Source organism: Agelaius phoeniceus, chromosome 16 (genome assembly GCF_051311805.1).
Source record: "Agelaius phoeniceus isolate bAgePho1 chromosome 16, bAgePho1.hap1, whole genome shotgun sequence".
Taxonomy (NCBI): Eukaryota; Metazoa; Chordata; class Aves; order Passeriformes; family Icteridae; genus Agelaius; species Agelaius phoeniceus.
Window position 1 is genome coordinate 1,949,262 of NC_135280.1, and position 18,214 is coordinate 1,967,475.

The following is an 18,214-nucleotide window of genomic DNA, read 5'->3' on the forward strand; positions in this document are numbered from 1 at the left end:
GGGATCTGGCTTTGGTCTGGTTTGGGGTTTGCTTTGGGGCCATCTCCAGGGCCCAGCTGCAGAATTTCCATGCAGCACTTGCAGAGAACAAAGTAAAATCTTTTTTTCCCAGGATAAATCCACACATCCCACATTTGCTGTCCCCTCAGGAACACTCTGAGCCAGACTCTCCTTCACCCACCAGTGGCTTTTGATTCCCACCTGACCAGATAAACCCTGCCTGAATAAATGATTTTAAAGCATTGAGAAACCACTTTTGGGAGTGGTGATCAGTGCCAGCTCTCTCCAAAGCCTTGCCAATCACTCTGGGAGATTATTTGGATTATTCCTGGTTTATTTCCCTCTTTGTGCTGCCAACTGCAGCCCCTGCTTTGTGCAACTGCCTGGCAATTCTCAGGTTCAGGAAATGATGATAAATAACGGTGCCAAAAAAAGACAATAATTTGAGCTGCTCAGGGGGTTTGGGTAAAGCAGCAAATCCCACAAATTCCCTTTCAAAACTGAGGGAAAAGAGCTGGGTGAGGATGGTGTTTACTGGCAAGGGTTTATCAGGAATAGACATCACACAAAAAGCATCACTTATTTCTCAGAGAGTCCTTCAATCACTGGGAAAAAAAATGTGGGGAGAGGAGTTGCATAGAAATCCTTTCTGGATTTATAGAACTGTTTGGATCTGGCTTTAGGGGCTGAAAATTGGAACTTTTTGCCCTGAGGATGGATCTGTACAACAGAAAATGCAGTGGTTATGTTGTGCTGTTCCTTGTTCCTCGCATATTCCCGTGGCATAAGGAATGGCTCTGCCCAAAACAGGGCAAACCCAGCCCAGCCATCTGCAGGAGAATCCTGGAAATTATGGGAAAAACCTCCTGGGAATTATGGCAAAAACCTCCTAGGAATTATGGTAAAATCCTCTTGGGAGTTATGGGAAAAACTTCCTAGGAATGATGGCAAAACCTCCTTGGGATTGATAGCCAAAGCCTCCGAGGAATTATGGTGAAAACCTCCGGGGAATTATGGTAAAAACTTCCTGAGAATTATGGTAAAATCCTCCTGGGAATGATGGCAAAAACCTCCTGGGAATGATGGCAAAACTTCCTTGGGATTGATGGCCAAAGCCTCCTGGGAATTACAGCAAAAACCTCCTGGGAATTCTGGTCAAAAAGCTCTGGAAATTGTGGCAAAAATCTCCTGGGAATGATGGCAAAAATCCCCTGGGAATGATGGCCAAAGCCTCCTGGGAATTACAGCAAAAACCTCCTGGGAATTATGGAAAAAAGCCTCTGGAATTATGGCCAAAACCTCCCTAAACTGACATGGCTGGGGAAGAATAATGGGAATTCATGGCCAAGCTCTGCTCTGGACCAGGCAGGAGGAGGAATTTCCCTTAGGAAAGGACAAAATTCCATTTTCTATGGAATGGGAATGGTTTGGGTGGGGAGGGACCTTAAAGCTCGCCCAGTTCCACCCCCAGCCCCTTCCAGGGTTCTCCAAGCCCCATCCTGAACACTTCCAGGGATGAAGCAGCCACAGCTTCTCTGGGAATCTGTGCCAGGGACTCCCCACCCCACTGTAAAAAAAACCTCTTAATATCTCATCTAAATCAACCCATTTTTAGATCATAAAAAAAAAACAAAAAAAAAAACCAAAACAAAACAAAAAAAAAAAAAAAAACAAAAAACAAAAAAAAAAAAAAAAAAAAAAAACTTTTTTTTTCTCATTTTTATTCCCTTCAAGAATTCCTGTTTCTGGAGCTGCAGGACGAGGTGCCCTTGGCTGGCCAGCAGTGACTCGTGGCAGGGCAAGCTGTGCCCTCCCTGTGCTCCTCCAGGCGTGGCCCAGCTCCTTTCCTGGGGAGCAAAATGATCTTCCCTGACCTTCCAGCTCAAGCTGTTCCCACAGAAAAGCAGCTCCAGATGCTCCACAAAATCCCTTCTGCACCCAGCCTTGCAGTTGGTTTGAGAAACTTGCCTGGAAAAGCTCCTTCGTGAGCTCAGCTCGGAGTATCCTTGGTCCTCTCAGGAATTTAAAATAAAAATTAAATGTAAAATCCTTGGGTTCTAGTTCTTAGGAATTTAAAATAACAAAAATTTAAATGTAAAATCCTTGGGTTCTAGGTCCTCTCAGGAATTTAAAATAGCAAAAATTATTAAATGTAAAATCCTTGGGTTCTAGTTCTTAGGAATTTAAAATAACAAAAATTTAAATGTAAGATCCTTGGGTTCTAGGTCCTCTCTGGAATTTAAAATAGCAAAAAAAATTAAATGTAAAATCCTTGGGTTCTAGTTCTTAGGAATTTAAAATAACAAAAATTTAAATGTAAGATCCTTGGGTTCTAGGTCCTCTCAGGAATTTAAAATAGCAAAAAAAATTAAATGTAAAATCCTTGGGTTCTTGTTCTTAGGAATTTAAAATAACAAAAATTTAAATGTAAGATCCTTGGGTTCTAGGTCCTCTCAGGAATTTAAAATAGCAAAAAAAATTTAAATGTAAAATCCTTGGGTTCTAGTTCTTAGGAATTTAAAATAACAAAAACTTAAATGTAAAATCCTTGGGTTCTAAGTCCTCTCTGGAATTTAAAATAGCATAAAAATTAAGTGTAAGATCCTTGGATTCTTGGTCCTCTCAGGAATTAAACATATAAAAAAAAATTTAATGTAAAATCCTTGGATTATTGGTCCTCTCCAGAATTAAAAATACAAAAAAAAAATTAAATGTAAAATCCTTGGGTTCTATGTGCTCTCAGGAATTCGAAATAACAAAAATTTAAATATAAAATCCTTGGGTTCTTGGTCCTCTCAGGAATTTAAAATAAAAATTAAATGTAAAATCCTTGGATTGTTGGTCCTCTCCAGAATTAAAAATACAAAAAAAAAATTAAATGTAAAATCCTTGGGTTCTTGATCCTCTCAGGAATTTAAAATAGCAAGAAATTGAATGTAAAATCTTTGGGTTCTTGGTCCTCTCAGGAATTCAAAATAGCAAAAAATAAATGTAAAATCCTTGGGTTCTCGGTCCTCTCAGGAATTTAGAAGAACAGGTTTTACAGATGTGAACCATTCCCACTTTTCCTCCCTCTCCATCTTCCCTGCAGCCTCCCCAGGGGGCTCTGAGGTTTTTTTTTCCTTTCTCCAGGGAAACATTCCCAGTTTTCTCAACCTCTTCTCTCCTACCTGGATATTGTTGAATTCCCTCTTTTTTGGACTCCCTATTCCTCATTTTTCTACACTGATTTTTGTCTTTTTTTTTTCCTCTCACAGGGACAAAATCCAAGCCCTATAAATCCACTGTGTAAACAGGAATATCCTTGCCTGAATGGGATTATTATTCCCAAAAAGCAAGCTGTCATTCCAAGAGGCAAAATCCTGTTTATTCTGGAGACACCAGCACTGCTTACATAAAATCCAGACTAAATTAAAAGCTCCCATTTGGACCATTCCTGGACAGTCTGGGACCAGTTTTCCAGGTTTTCAGACCCCCAAATCCTCTTTTTTCTTCAGTTTAGTCTCTGTTTTCCTGCCCATGTGTGGAAGCTCCTGGCAGCAGCCTCACCCCCTGTGGAAGCAGAGCTGTGGCCCCTCAAATTCCAGATTTTTTTGGCCTTGGAGAATTTGGAGGAGCTGGGATCCTGAGGGTGTCCCATGGAGAGCTGGATCCTGCTTGGGGTCATGCCAGGACAGCGGGAAAACTTTTTCAAATAAAAATATTTTCGTTAATAAAAACCTTTTCTTTATTAAAAAAAAATTACTTATAAAAGTATTTTATCCATAAAATATTTCACTCATAAAGTACTTTCCTTATAAAAATATTTTTCTTTTCAATTTTTGAATTTATTTCTATTCAAAAATCCTTTTTTTTTAATTAAAAAAAAAATCATCACCTCCTCGTTTCCTTAAACTCCACCAATTCCAAACCATTCCTGACAAAACTCATCCACCAAGGATTTTTTTTCCCTTATTTATCCCAGCTCCACCCATGGATTTAAAGGTTGTTTTCCTTCTTTTAGTTGGAAAAGCTTTTGCAGAGCTGTGTCAGCTTTTCCATGGAAACAGCCCCGCCTCTGCTCCAGGGCTCAGAGCTGTGGGGAGCACTGGGAATTGGGGCAGAATGGGAATTTCTGGGAGCTCTGATGGATCAGGAAAACTCCAGGGAAAGGAATATTTAAACCTGGAACGGGAAAGGCACAGAGAGGGCAAAACTCCCCTTTCCCTCCTGGTGTTCCCAGGCTGAGCCGAGATTCCCTTTTCCTTCTCATCCCTGCCCAAGGAACGGTGCTGGAGCTGCCATGGGATACCTGGAGCTTCCACCCCTGCTGCAATCCATGGGAAGCAGCCAAAAGGAAAAGGAAAAAAGGAGAAGGAAAAAAGGAGAAGGAGAAGGAGAAGGAAAAGGAAAAGGAAAAGGAAAAGGAAAAGGAAAAGGAAAAGGAAAAGGAAAAGGATGAAAAGGATGAAAAGGAGGAAAAGGAGGAAAAGGAGGAAAAGGAGGAAAAGAAGGAAAAGGAGGAAAAGGAAGAAAAGGAAAAGGATGAAAAGGAAAAGGAAAAGGAAGAAAAGGAAGAAAATGAAAAGGAATGGGAAAATTAAATTCAGAGCCCAAAGCGCCTTTAAATAAATCCCCGAAGTGTTTTTCCCAAGAAAGTGACCGAGGGTATGAAGTGTGGGCACGAAAACCATGGAATTTTGGAATGGTTTGGGTTGGGAGGGCCCTTCCAGCTGATCCAGGTCCATGGGCAGGGACAATTCCCACCCTGCTCCAAACCCATCCAGCCTGGCCTGGGACATCACAGGGATCCAGGGGCAGCCCCAGCTGCTCTGGGAAATCCATCCCAGCCCCTCCCAGGGAAAAGCTCCTTCCCCATATCCCATCCACATCTCCCCTCTTTCACCTCAAAGCCATTCCTGCTTTTCCAGCTCATGCTGGAAATATAGAAATGCACAAATCCCAGAGATTTTATTGTGGCTTCGTTGTTTCCTTTTTTTCCCTTTCTCCTGCTTAAAAAGATGCCGAAAACTCGCAAAGAAAAATTCTTTCCATGTGATCCCAGCACTTTCCCTCTTGGCTGGAACTCTGGATGTGGTTTTGGGTTCTGTGGTGGAGTTTTTTTTCATCCTTTTTTTTTTTTTAAATCCCAATTTTTTTTTTTTTTCATTTTTATTTCCATCCCTGGGAGAGGCCCTGCAGAATTCCAGCCTGGCAGCGAATCCTGAAGAAACTGAGCGGGACAAAGGCTCAGGAGCCCGGCGCAAGTTGGTGCAAGCAAAGAAAACCAGGGGAAAAATTCCTTTTGCCAAGGTTTCCTAAGGATCCAGGCTGACTTTCCGTGTTTCTCTTGGATCCCAGCACGGGAGCTGCAGCCTGGCTGGAGAGCTGCAGCAGCAGCAGCAGCTGAGGAACAGCGAGGGAAGGGAAATCCAGGGATTCTGGGGGACCAGGTGAGTTCCAGGGATCGGGATAAAGGGATGGGATCCCCCGTGGGAGCAGAGCATTCCCACCCTGCTGGGAGATTCCTTAGGAAAAGCAGGAATGAGGGGGCTGGGGAGTGCTGGGCTGGTTGGATTTATCCCAATTAAAATTCCCTGCCCCGTTATCCACCCCGCACACCCCGGGACGGAGCTTTCCCAGCGGGATGGGGATGGATCCGCCGTGCCCGCGGGACACAGGGCAGGGAGGAGCCGCTTCCCGGAGCCTCCACAGGCCTGGAAGCTTCCAGGGAATTCTCTCTTTGGAAAGCGCTTCTCCCTCGAATTCCTCCAGGGAATTCTCTCTTCCATCCCTTTGGAATCTGCTGCTCCCTCGAATTCCTCCAGGGAATTCGCTTTTCCATCCCTTTGGAATGCGCTGCTCCCTCGAATTCCTCCAGGGAATTCTCTCTTCCAGCCCTTTGGAATGTGCTGCTCCCTCGAATTCCTCCAGGGAATTCTCTTTTCCAGCCCTTTGGAATGCGCTGCTCGCTCCGGGATGGGAGCGTGGCCGGGCGGGATCCGGGCACCGCATCCTGGGGGGAAAATCCCACCCGGGACCCTCTGCAGGGACAACCCCGAATTCCCGCTGAATTCCCGAATCCCGGGAAAGCTGCTTTTCCATCGGGAAGGGTGAAGGAGGGATCGGTGCCGGCCGCTTCCATCAGGGGGGTTTGTCCTGCGGGAGAAGCTGCCCTGGGAATGACTTTTACTGTAATTCCTGCTGAATCACCGCCTGGGCTGCCTCGGGAGCCGGGAATTCTGCCAGGGAGCCGCCCAGCCTGGAGCAGGGACAATTCCAGGGCACTGCGGGAATCAGAGGTGCAGGCAGGGACACGGGGAAGGAGAGAGGGAAGAGCTGTTCCCTTGGGAATCAGGAATCCTCCTGCTGCTCCCTGTCCGTGTTCCTTTGGGAATCGGGAACATCCTCCTGCTCCCTGTCCGTGTTCCCTCGGGAATCGGGAATCCTCCTGCTCCCTGTCCGTGCTCCCTTGGGAATCACAAACCTCGTCCTGCTCCCTGCCCCATTGCAGGGTGGAATCCTGGGATGAAGAGAAGGAAAAAGGGAAAAGCTGTTCCCTTGGGAATCACAAACCTCTTCCTGCTCCCTATCCGTGCTCCCTTGGGAATCAGGAGCATCCTCCTGCCCCCTGCCCCATTGCAGGGTGGAATCCTGGGATAAAGAGAAGGAAAAAGGGAAAATTTGTTCCCTTGGGAATCACGAACCTCCTCCTGCTAGGGCAGGATGGAACCTTGGGAATTTGCAGGAATCCAGGGAATGCTTCCATCCAGGCACAGCCTCTCCTCCTGCAGCACCCCTGTGGAATTGTGTTAAATCCATTCAATCCCCCCGGGTTGCAGGGATATTTCCTTGGGAACCTTGTTTCTTCCCATTCCTGGGGAATTCCTGGTGAATTCCCAGCAGGGGAGCACCCCAGTGGTTGCTCTCAGGGCTGGCTCCTCCCAGGATGGAGGAATTCAGGGAATCACCCCCACTGGAAACAGGCCCAGGCTAAAAAAACATCAGAAAATTTAAAATAAACTGGATAATTGGAAAAGAGCTGTGAATTCCCAGGCAAACGTTCACCCAGGCACTGCAAATCCAGCTGCAGCTCCACTCCTGGATCTCTCCATGGCTGGATCCCATTTTTCCTTGCGTTCCTGCCTCTCTCACAGCTCCAGCAGCACGTCCAGCCCCTCTTCTCCATCAGGCCAGGCTTGGATAAACACCCGGGCCAAGGACCTCGCTCATCCTCCAGCCACGACAGGCTGTGGGAATTCCTAACCCTCTTCCTTTTTGGGATGCAAATATTCCTGCCTGGGAGTTCTCAAATCCCTTCTGCCACAGCCCAGCTCCTGCAGGACCTCCGGGATATTTTGTCCGGCAGGAGCTCAGCACGGAACCCAGCAGCATTTTCCTTGGAAAAATCACAAAATCCTCCACTGCTTTGGGCTTTTCCACAAGGAGCTGCCCACTAAGAAATTTTAGATCCTCCAGGGATAGAAAATAAAACAAATCCCGGGGAAATCCTTTCCAAGAGGAAGCGCAGTGCTGAACAATCCCAGCCCTGAGGATGCTTCGTTTCCTGCTGCTCCCGATCCAAGGAGCTCCGGAGCCGTGAGGAGATTGAGGAGATTCAGGCTGGAGAGGAAATCAAAGGTAAAAAGGCGCAACTGGAATATTTTCCATATTTCTGGAATGGTGCTGGTCTTCAGAGCTGGCACGTCTGTGAGTTTTCCATCACGGTTTTGGGTTTAACTGCGGGGTTTTAATCAAGGTTTGTCCTAAATTAAAAGGGGTGGTGCCTGGTGTTGTCCATGAATTTAAAGCAAGGATAGTCATGGATTTCTTTTCCAAGTGGAGCCCTAGGAATAACCCTAGGAAGGAAAACAGCAGCAGGAATTCAGATTGTGGCTCAGGAAGTCCTGGAATTCCTGAGGTTGGGAAAGCCCTCCAAGACCATCAAGTCCATCCTGGGCTGTTTTTCAGGATTTTCTGCCCATTTAATCTTCCTGTGTTTCTATTCCCGGTTGGAAACTCAAAGATGGCTTTAAAAAGGATTTAATTACATGGAATTCAAGCAATGGATGCTGATGGAAAAGGGGGATTGATCCCTCCTCCAGCTGCTACTGGAATGAGGTACAATTACAATTGTACAAATCCAAAGGTATTTCCAGTCCTGATGGATTTCAGGAAAGAACATTCCCAGCTCTCAGAGGCAAAGTCATTATTTTCCTGCTAATAAGGATTTCTTGGATTTCCAGGAAGCTGGAATGGTGTGAGTGACACTTCTTTTGCAGCAGGGAAGGATGGGAAGAAAACATTTCCCAGGAATGCTGGTCCAGTCCCACTCCTGACAAATTTATCCTCCTTTTCTCCTCCCCTGGCTCATTTTGCTCCCAGGGAAGCAGCTCCAAGGCTGGAAGTTCTCTCTCTGGATGTCCATGGAATGAAATCCATGAAATCCATGACTCCTGGATTTCCGATGGAATCCAGGCCATCCATCACCCCCTTCCCAGCCTATTCCAGGAATTCCAGCTGGTGGAAGAGGAGCCATTCCCAGCCCAGGGTCAGCCCGAGTCCATCTCACTAATTGGACTTTGGAGAAGATCCCCGGAGGCATCGATCCAAGAAATCTGTCCTGGATGAGGCCGCACTGCAATCAGTGCAATGACACCAATTACACATGGAATGGGAATGAGTGGCCAATCTCCAGCTCCAATCCTTCCCTGGGAACAGGTCAGTGAGGAGCCAGAGAAAATTCCTCTTCTTTTCGCCTGTTCCTAGGGAAGGATTGAGCTGAATCTGGGAGAAATCCAGGGGAAAAATGCCTCAGATGGAGAGATGGAGATGGATGGAGAAAAAAGAGGAATTTTCACCCTGGATTTCTCCCAGAATCAGTTCCAATTTTCCTTAGGAACAGGTCAGTGATGAGCCAGAGAAAATTCTTCTTTTTCCCCATGTGAGGCAATTTTTTTCCCTGGATTTCTCCGAGTATGAGCTCCAATCCCTCCCAAAGAACAGGCAAAAAGAAGAGGAATTTTCTCCTTGGATTTCTCCCACGATCATCTCAAATCTTTCCTTAGGAACAGATCGATGATGAGCCAGAGAAAATTCCTCCATTTTCCCCATCTGCAATATTTTCTCCCCAGATCTCTCCCAGCATCCAGAACCTTTGGAGCTCACCAGGAGCAGATGAAAATCTAACCAAGGATTCCTAAACCCCCGGGGTTTGTGCCAAGCAAATCCAGCTTCGTCCAGTTTGGTGCAGCTCTTTGAGTTTTGATTGCACACACGGAAAAATCAAACCGGAAAATACACACAGGAATTCCAAGAATATGGGAATGGATAAACCATGGAAAGAAGTCACCAGCAAGAGGCTGCCAGAGAACATTAAAAGACAGAAATGCTTTTGATTTCTTTTGGGTTTGGTATTCTTCTGGGCTTTTCCTCCCCCAAAAAAATCAGCTTTTGGCTCTATATTTTGAAAAAAATTCCACATTTTGCCCTTCATTTTGAATTTTTTTGGGATACTGAAGCACCAAACAAGCCAACAGAGCATCACTTTTGTCTTTTCCCTAGAAATTTCCCATAGCGGTCGCTCCAAGAGCTTTTCCACCGCAGCTTCTCCTCCCAGCAGGTTTTGTTTGGCTTGGGATTTTTTCCCCCCCCGTCCTTTTGTTGACCTGGTGTCTCTCAGCAGCTGTCACAGGTAATGCCAGCCAGGAATCGCCTTTTCCAGCGCTCCGAGGGTCACCATTCCCACCTGGAGTCTCCCGGCGCCACTCCAGGACCCGTTAATCATTAACCCCAAGGAAAGCACTCGCCAGCTGGCCCTGATTGGGATCGCCCCGTTAATGGTTTGTGTTCCCTCTCCTCCCCAGCTGCTCCCCAGGGAGGATGAGCTCCGTGATCCTGCTGCTGCTGCTGCTGCTGCTGCTTCCCGCCGGGAATGCCGGCTCCCAGGAGGAGCAGGCGCTGCCCAGGCGGCGCCTGGCGTGCGTGAGGTGCTGCGGGCCCTCGGAGCAGCCCGTCTCCATCTTCTCCCAAAGGTCTGCCAGGATGAGCGGCCACCCCCAATATTCCCTGCCCAAAATCCAGCCCACCATCGACATCACCATCCTCAAAGGTGGGTGAAGCTCGCTCCCCGGCCTTCTCCTTGCTGCTCTTCCTCGCTGCTTCCCTACGGAAAAATTCAGATCAAAATTCAAGAACAAGGGCAAGGGGTGGCCAAAAGTGCCCAAAATCAGGTTGTGCCCAAAAGTGCCCAAAATGAGGTTAAGGGGTGCCCAAAATGTGGTTGTGCCCAAAGGTGCATGAAATAAGGTCAAGGGGTGCCCAAATGTGGCCCAAAGTGCCAAAACAAGGTCAAAGGGTGTCCAAAATGTGTTTGTGCCCAAAAGTGTCCAAAATGAGGTTAAGGCGTGCCCAAATGTGCCTCAAAGTACCAAAATAAGGTCAAGAGGTGTCCAAAAATGTGCCCAAGCAAAGGTCAAGGGTTGCCCAAAAGGTTGTCATGCCCAAAATGTGTCCAAAACAAGGTCAAGGGTTGCCCAAAATGTGGTGGTGCCCAAATGTGCCCAAAGCCAGGTTAAGGGATGCCCCAAATATGGTTGTGCCCAAAACAGGGTCAAGGGGCACCCAAAACAAGGTCAAGATGTGCCCAAATTGTGCCCAAAGGTCAAAGGGTGCCCAAAAGGTTGTCACACCCAAAATGTGTCCAAAACAAGGTCAAGGGGTCCCCAACATGGCCCAAAGTTAATCCTTGTGGGAATTGGGAAGGTGCTTATTATATCTGACCATGGATTAATCCTTCTGAGAACTGGGCAGCTGCTGATATCTGATGGATATTCCTGCGTTAATCCCTCTGGGAATTGGGAAGCTGCTGATACCTGATTGATATTCCTGGGTTAATCCTTCAGAGGAATGGGAAAGTGGTGATGTCTGACCATGGATTAATCCTTCTGGGAATTGGGAAGGTGCTGATATCCGATTGATATTCCTGGGTTAATCCTTCAGAGGAACGGGCAACTGCTGATATCTGATTGATGTTCCCAGATTAATCCTTCTGGGAATTGGGAAGATGCTGATATCTGACCATGGATTAATCCTTTTGGGGATTGGGAAGATGCTGATATCTGACCATGCATTAATCCTTTTGAGGATTGGGAAGGTGCTGAAATCTGACCATGGGTTAATCCTTCAGAGGAATAGGAAGGTGCTGATGTCTGACCATGGATTAATCCTTCTGGGAATTGGGAAGCTGCTGATATCTGCCCAATACTCCCAGGCTGGGCAAACGCCCCAGCAGCTCCCCTGCTGCCTGTCTCCGGGCCATTCCCACCACCTGACCATCCCATCCTTATGTTTTCCCCCTTTCCCCCACCCCGGCAGGCGAGAAGGGCGAGATGGGCGAGCGGGGGCTCCCCGGGGCGGCGGGGAAGGCAGGAGAGCGCGGATCCCGCGGGCTGAGCGGCCGCAAGGGCCAGAAGGGCCAGCCTGGCCCCCAGGGCCACCCCTGCAAGCAGCTCTTCGCCGCCTTCTCCGTGGGCCGCCGCAAGCCCCTGCACAGCTCCGACTACTTCCAGCACGTCACCTTCGACACGGAGCTCGTCAACCTCTACCAGCACTTCAACATGTTCTCCGGGAAGTTCTTCTGCTACGTGCCCGGCGTTTACTACTTCAGCCTCAACGTGCACACCTGGAATTTCAAGGAGACCTACGTGCACCTGATGAGGAACGAGCAGGCCGTGGCCATCCTGTACGCCCAGCCCAGCGACAGGAGCATCATGCAGAGCCAGAGCCTGATGCTGGATCTGCAGGAAGGGGATGAGGTTTGGGTCAGGATGTTCAAGAGGGAGAGGGAAAACGCCATTTACAGCGAGGAGTCGGATCTTTACATCATCTTCAACGGGCACCTGATCAAACCTGCCCTGGAGTAGGAGCTCCTTGGCTCCAGGGAAAAGCTTTGGGCCATCCAGCAGTGTCTTCCACCTAAAAGTGCATCTTGGATTCCATCTGGAATGGTTGTGGCCCTGGAAGTGTTGTTCTCCCACATCTGTGTGGCTCCAAGCCACACAAGAATTCCAGAAGGTTCCCAGCTCCCTTTGTGGCCCCTCAGGAGCATCCCTGGAGTTTGTCCAATCGACAGCAAAAATTTCCCTTCTTTCTCTGCATCTCCCATTCCATTTGGAATATGTGCAGCCCTTGGAAGGGTGGTTTTTCCACCCATTTATGGATGGAGGGAACTGTTCCACCTGCACAAAAATTCCAGAAGGTTCCCTGGTCCCTGTAAAGACCCTCAGGAACATCCCTGAAGAGTTTGTCAAGCTGACAGCAAAAATTCCACCTCGCTCTGCATCTCCTGTTCCGTTTTGAATATTTAAGTATGTGTATTACATATTTGGAATATTTGGAATAAATAAGGGCGGTTTTCAATCCCTTTGTGGATGGAGGGAACTGCTCCACCTGCACAAAAATTCCAGAAGATTCCCAGCTCCCTGTGTAACCCCTCAGGAACATCCCCAAAATTTTGCCAAGTTGGCAGCAGGATTTCCCTCCTTTGCTGTGCTTTAGATAGGGAATTATAGTAATTAGGATATAATTACGATAAAATAATTATCCTTAAGGACCAGAGCGATTATCCAGGTGCTAATTAAGGAATTTTTTTTATTCCTGCAAAAATCTCAGTGAATAAGAGCCACCCCCCTCAGCAGCACCACCTTGGCTCCTCTCAGGCAGGAATTTTGGCATTAAAATCAATATTTTGCACAGGAATTAATCCCAAATTCCAGTTTGGTTCCATTCTGTGTCATATTCCATGGTTCCAGCAGAATGGTGGAATTAAAGCAATAACAGCAGATGGATTCAGGAAGGCTTTTCCAGGGAAACAGAGCTTGGTACAACCTCAAGCTCCAGAGAAAAACTTCCCAGAAGAACATCCAGCCTGCCTGGGAATGTGCTTCCCAGCTGGACAAAATGCTGGGAATTTGGGAGTTGGCAAGCTGGGATTTCAGGCTCTGCTCCCATCTGGACATTCCCATTCTGGAGCACTATCATTTCTGGGAAATGGAGGAAAAACTGGAAAGAAAAAGGGGGGATTTGTTGTTAGTTTTTTGGGGTTTGTTTTGTTTGTTTTTTGTTGTTGTTGTTGTTGTTATTTTTTAGGATTTGGGTTTTTTCCTCAGAAATTACCATCTTGGAGCACCATCATTTCTGGAAAATGGAAGAAAAATGGGAAGAAAAAAGATTTTTTCTTCAAGCAGTGATTTTTTGGGGATTTGGGGTTTTTTCCCTAAAAAAATTGTGGATAGAACCATGGTGCATGCAGCAAAACCCCATCATTTTATCCCATTCATTCTTTTCATTTTTCCCAGTCTCTTGTTTGCTTCCCAAACCTTTCCTACAAAGAATCCAGGGAAATTCTTGCCAGGAAAATGCTTCCATGGATCTCACCTTCCCCAGCTTTGGGAAAAGTAGCTGAAATAAAGATTTTGCTTTCAGTACCTTGGGTTGTTTCTCTCTTTTCCATAAGTTTTTCCATAAGTTTTTCCATAAGTTTTTCCACATTCCTGAGCTAAAAGCACCACACTGACCCTGGAAAAGTCTCTGGGGGTAATTTTAGCTCCTTTAATACAAAGAATCCCCAACAGGAATCTGTCACCAATTCCTTTTCCTCTAAATCAATCCCAAATCTTCAAGATCTCCTAATTTTCCTGAAAACAGGGACTTTTAAGTAGAAAATTCCAGATAAAAATGGATCCCAAGCCTTGAAACCTCGAGTGTGCTCCTGCTTCCCTCAACCTGAATCTTGAAAAGGAAACCTGGGAAATTTCCATGATTTTAAAGCCACACTGGAGAGCTCCGCATCTTTTCCCCTCCTTTTCCTACTTCTAAATCCTCCCTGTCCCATCCCTGGGTTGGGAATTCCCAGGAGCTCTGTGGTGGAGCAGGAGCATTCCCAGCTGGTCTGGAATCCCTCATTCCACATCCAGCAGTTTTCCCACAATTTTGTCTCATTCCCGTCTCCCATTTGCTGCACTGATTAAAATTACAATTAAGAATTCCCTGATTATTGCCAGGGCTGGTTAAAACCCCGCCCAGAACGTTTTCAATCCACAGAATTCCAGAGAAGTCCCTTTCTCCTGGGAAGCAGCAAAAAATCCATCGTTTTTATCCCTGAATAAACTCATCTCCAGGGGAGATATTTGGATTTTGGAGCTCTCATGACTCATCCCAGTGCCAGGAGCAGGGGAATCATCAAATCCACATTGATTCCAGGGGCACAATGACCTTTCCAAGCACCCAAAGGGATCCACAGAATCCAAATGATTCCTAATGGCCTAAAAACCACTGGGAATCTCAACCTGCCGAGGTTTTGGGGGAAAAACTGGGATATGTCAAAGCTGAATGTTCCCACTGCCACATTTTAAATCACTTTTCCAGGGCTGTACACCCCTTTTGGGAAGGGCTGTCCCTAAAATCCAACTTAAACCTCCCCTGCTCCGCTTGTTGAGCTCCCTCTACCCTGGGAATGCCAAAATCCCTCATTCCCATCTCCTCCCAGCCTGTTTTGAGGATAAAGAGGGAGATCCTGAAATCTGCATCAATTCCAGGGACAAAACCCAGAGGGTGCCCGCAGGATCCAGATGGCCTAAAATCCACCAGGAACCTCAGCCTGCTGAGGTTTTTTTTGGGAATTAATTGGAACCTCTAAAAGCTGAATGTCCAAAGATTTTCCCACTTCCACCTTTTAAATCCCTTTTCCAGGGCTGGGGTCCCTAAAATCCAAGTTAAACCTCCTCTGCTCTGTGTTGTTCTGCTCCCTCCATCCCAGGAATGCCACAACCCCTCGTTCCCATCTCCTCCCAGCCTGTTTTGGGGACAAAGAGCCTGTTTGGGTGTGGTTCCATCCCTCTGGATGGATTTTTCTCGGGAATAACAACAGGAACCGGGTGCCTTGGGCAAACTCTTCCCTTCCTCTCCAGGAGGAAACTTTGGATTTACAACAGGAACGGTGAGATAACATCGAGGCTGATAAGGAAACCAGGCAACAAATCAGGCTAATGGATTGCCTCTGGATGAGTGGAATGGGATTTAATGGCTCCAGCAAGGATCTATCCCACCCCAAGGATTGGGAGAAAATGCAGGAGATGGAAGGGGAAAGTGGGCAAACAAACAGAGAGCGCTTCCAAGCCAGGGAGCAATCCTGGCTAAAAGCTCCAGGATTGAGACTTTGGCCTTCCACACCCTCCCTGCAGGCTGGGAATGGCAATTCCCAATCATTAGACAGGCTGGGAATGGCAATTCCCAATCCTGGACAGGCTGGGAATGGCAATTCCCAAACCCTGACCAGGCTGGGAATGGCAATTCCCAAACCCTGGATAGGCTGGGAATGGCAATTCCCAAAGCCAGGAAAGGCTGGGAATGGCAATTCCCAAACCCAGAACAGGCTGGGAATGGCAATTCCCAAACCCTGGATAGGCTGGGAATGGCAATTCCCAAAGCCAGGAAAGGCTGGGAATGGCAATTCCCAAGCCCAGAACAGGCTGGGAATGGCAATTCCCAAACCCTGGATAGGCTGGGAATGGGAATTCCCAAACCCTGGGCAGTCTGGGAATCTCAATTCCCAAAGCCAGGACAGGCTGGGATCTCCATCCTTCCCTGGAATGAGAGGTGGGATTCATTTGGGGGGTTCCCTGTCCTTGCTCCCTGCCCTGTTCCTGTAAATCCTGAGGATTCCTCATTCTCCTCCTGATTTTCCAGAGTGGTTTTATTTTTCCTGGCAAGATCCGGGCAGCAGCACCCGGAAAATCCGTGTGATTTCTCTGCCCTCAGCACCTTTTCCTTGCTTAATTTTGGGAGATTTCCTGTTCTCTCCCAGGTTTTTCCAGTAAAATCCCTGGGATTCAGATGGGGCAGAGCCTTCCTGTGGGGAAAACTCAGGATTTGTGTCCTTGCAGGGCTGGATTTGGCCCCAGCAGGGATGTGGGAAGAGCTTCATCCCCTCGGGAATGGGCAAGCAGGGAGGATGAGCTGGATCCCTGGGATGAGGAGGGATTTGCTTCCCTGTTCCCAAAGCTGTGGATGTTTCTCCCCCCAGCTGCATTTGTATTCCAGCCAAAAGCTGCTGCAGAGATTTGGGCACCCAACAACTCCTGCCAGACATGGGGAATGACAGCCTAATGCTATTTCCAGGGACAATCACATTAAAATCCAAGGAATTGTTTCTTTCTCTGGATTGTTCTGGAAGCAAACCCCCCTCTCTGCTGGCTCCAGGCTGGAATGCTGCAATCCCAGCCACCCCAAGGCCATTTCAGGAGTGAAATTCCACATGCAGGAAACTGAAGAATTGCCACTGGATTTGGGGTTTTGGGGTTTTTTCCAAAACCCAGCACAGAGCCTGTGAATTCCCAAGGGATCACATTGGAATCATCTCCCTTTTTCTGGGCAAGGACGAATCCAAAAAAAATTCCTCCACCAGATCATTTTTCCCTGTTTTTCTGTGTTTTCATCCCTTTTAAGTCAGAATCCTGAATTTTTCCAGGATGGAAAAGACACCTGGGCAGGGATGGGCTCAGTGCTGCCAGAGATCTTTTCCCACCTCAGTGATCCTGTGATTCCAGGGATGCAGAACCCTCCATTCCCATTCCCTCTGTCTGCGGGGCCCAGCTCAGCTCCCAGGTTTTCATCAGGTCAGAAATCCACAGATCTGCTTTTCCCCCCCTGAAAACGCGCTGGAAAAATCCAAACACCGTCGAGTGCCGTGAATTAATTCCATGGAAATGCCTCTGATTCCTGTCAGGAAATAAAAGAATTCCAAGTGTGGGATGGGGGCTGTCAGCCCTGTCTGGCACCCGGCATATGGGGCTGGGATCTGTGGAAAAACAGGACAGGGATGCAAACAGGATGCTCTCATTAATTCTGGGAATGCATAATTAATTAATTACCCTGCCCAGGGGAGCTGCTGTCACCACGGCTCCCGGAGCCAGCGCTTCTCCTCCTCTGGTGAAGCAGGAATTGTGCATGGGATTGGTGCTGCCTGGCTCTTGAAAACGGGAATTGTGCATGGGATTTGTGCTGCCTGGCTCTTGGAGCAGGAATTGTGCATGGGATTTGTGCTCCTTGGTTTTTGGAAGCAGGAATTGTGCATGGGATTTGTGCTCCTTGGTTTTTGGAAGCAGGAATTGTGCATGGGATTTGTCCTGCCTGGCTCTGTTGCTCCTCCTGGATGCAGGAATTGTGCCCAGGATTGCTGCCCCATCCCTGGAAGTGCCCAAGGCCAGAGCTTGGAGCATCCTGGGATAGTGGGAGTAATTCCTGCTCATGGCAGGGGTTGGAATGGGATGAACTTCAAATCCCTCCCAGTCCAGAGCATTCCATGATTCTTTGTTTTGCTAGGAAAAGCCAGGAATGCATGAATTCATTGAGGCCTTGGAGGGGCTTTTATCCTTTATATTTTCCCACCAGATTCTCCAGAGAAAACCGTGGTGGGATTCACCTCTGGAGCAGGGAGAGGAAAAGCCCCAAAATCTCCCTCTGGAATATGAAATAGGGATCCCCTGGAGCAGGGGGGCTGCAATCCTGGATCTCCCATCCCAGAGGGATGCATCAGGATTACAAAGCCCAAATCCAGCCAGCAGAGGTGATCCATGGAAGGTGAAGGGAAAACTCTTCCCTGATAATTCCCAAGTCTGATCTGCACTTCCAGGCCTGGGCTGTGTTTGCATCCGGGGCCAAATCCCCACGGAAATTCCTCTGTTATCTCCCACCCCCACAGGCCAGGATTGTTCATTCCCAGCTTTTTCCAAGGGCAGCTGCTTTTCCTGTTGGGAAATCACAGCAGGTTCATCCCAGGCTGAGGGAATGGGATCCATCCAATATTTGGGATGACTCCTGGCTTCAGGTCAGGAATGGGATCCAGGGCTTAAAGGCTCAGGAGAAGGGAGCCAGCAGGGACAGCTTCACCTGCTGTGACTTTCCAGGGAATGATGGGCAGATAGGGAGGATTAAGTGTGAAAGGGAGAGGGAACACAGAAACCCCGAGCGTCGCCCATCCCATGGCAACAGCGCCGGATTTCCATGGAGTTCTCCAAACAACACCCAAAGGGGAGGGAATGGAGGATCCAGGAACGCCAGGAGCTGGGTGAGGTGAGCAGCTGAGGCATTCCAGGTGAGAGAGGGGCTGGAGCTGGATGAAATATCCTGGGAACAAAGCTGGGAATGAAATCAGCCGCTCCTGCCTGGGCTGCAG

At 47.8% G+C, this 18,214-nt stretch overlaps 1 protein-coding gene across 1 annotated transcript; it reads left to right on the forward strand.

Annotated features, from left to right (window-relative positions):
- The first annotated feature begins 5,119 nt into the window (after positions 1–5,119).
- Positions 5,120–13,466, forward strand: C1QTNF8 (C1q and TNF related 8). The gene is made up of 3 exons (XM_077186991.1): positions 5,120–5,432; positions 9,846–10,090; positions 11,356–13,466. The coding sequence occupies exons 2-3, from the start codon at positions 9,862–9,864 to the stop codon at positions 11,901–11,903; spliced, it is 777 nt and encodes a 258-aa protein (XP_077043106.1). The 5' UTR covers positions 5,120–5,432; positions 9,846–9,861; the 3' UTR covers positions 11,904–13,466.
- The last annotated feature ends 4,748 nt before the right edge of the window (positions 13,467–18,214 follow it).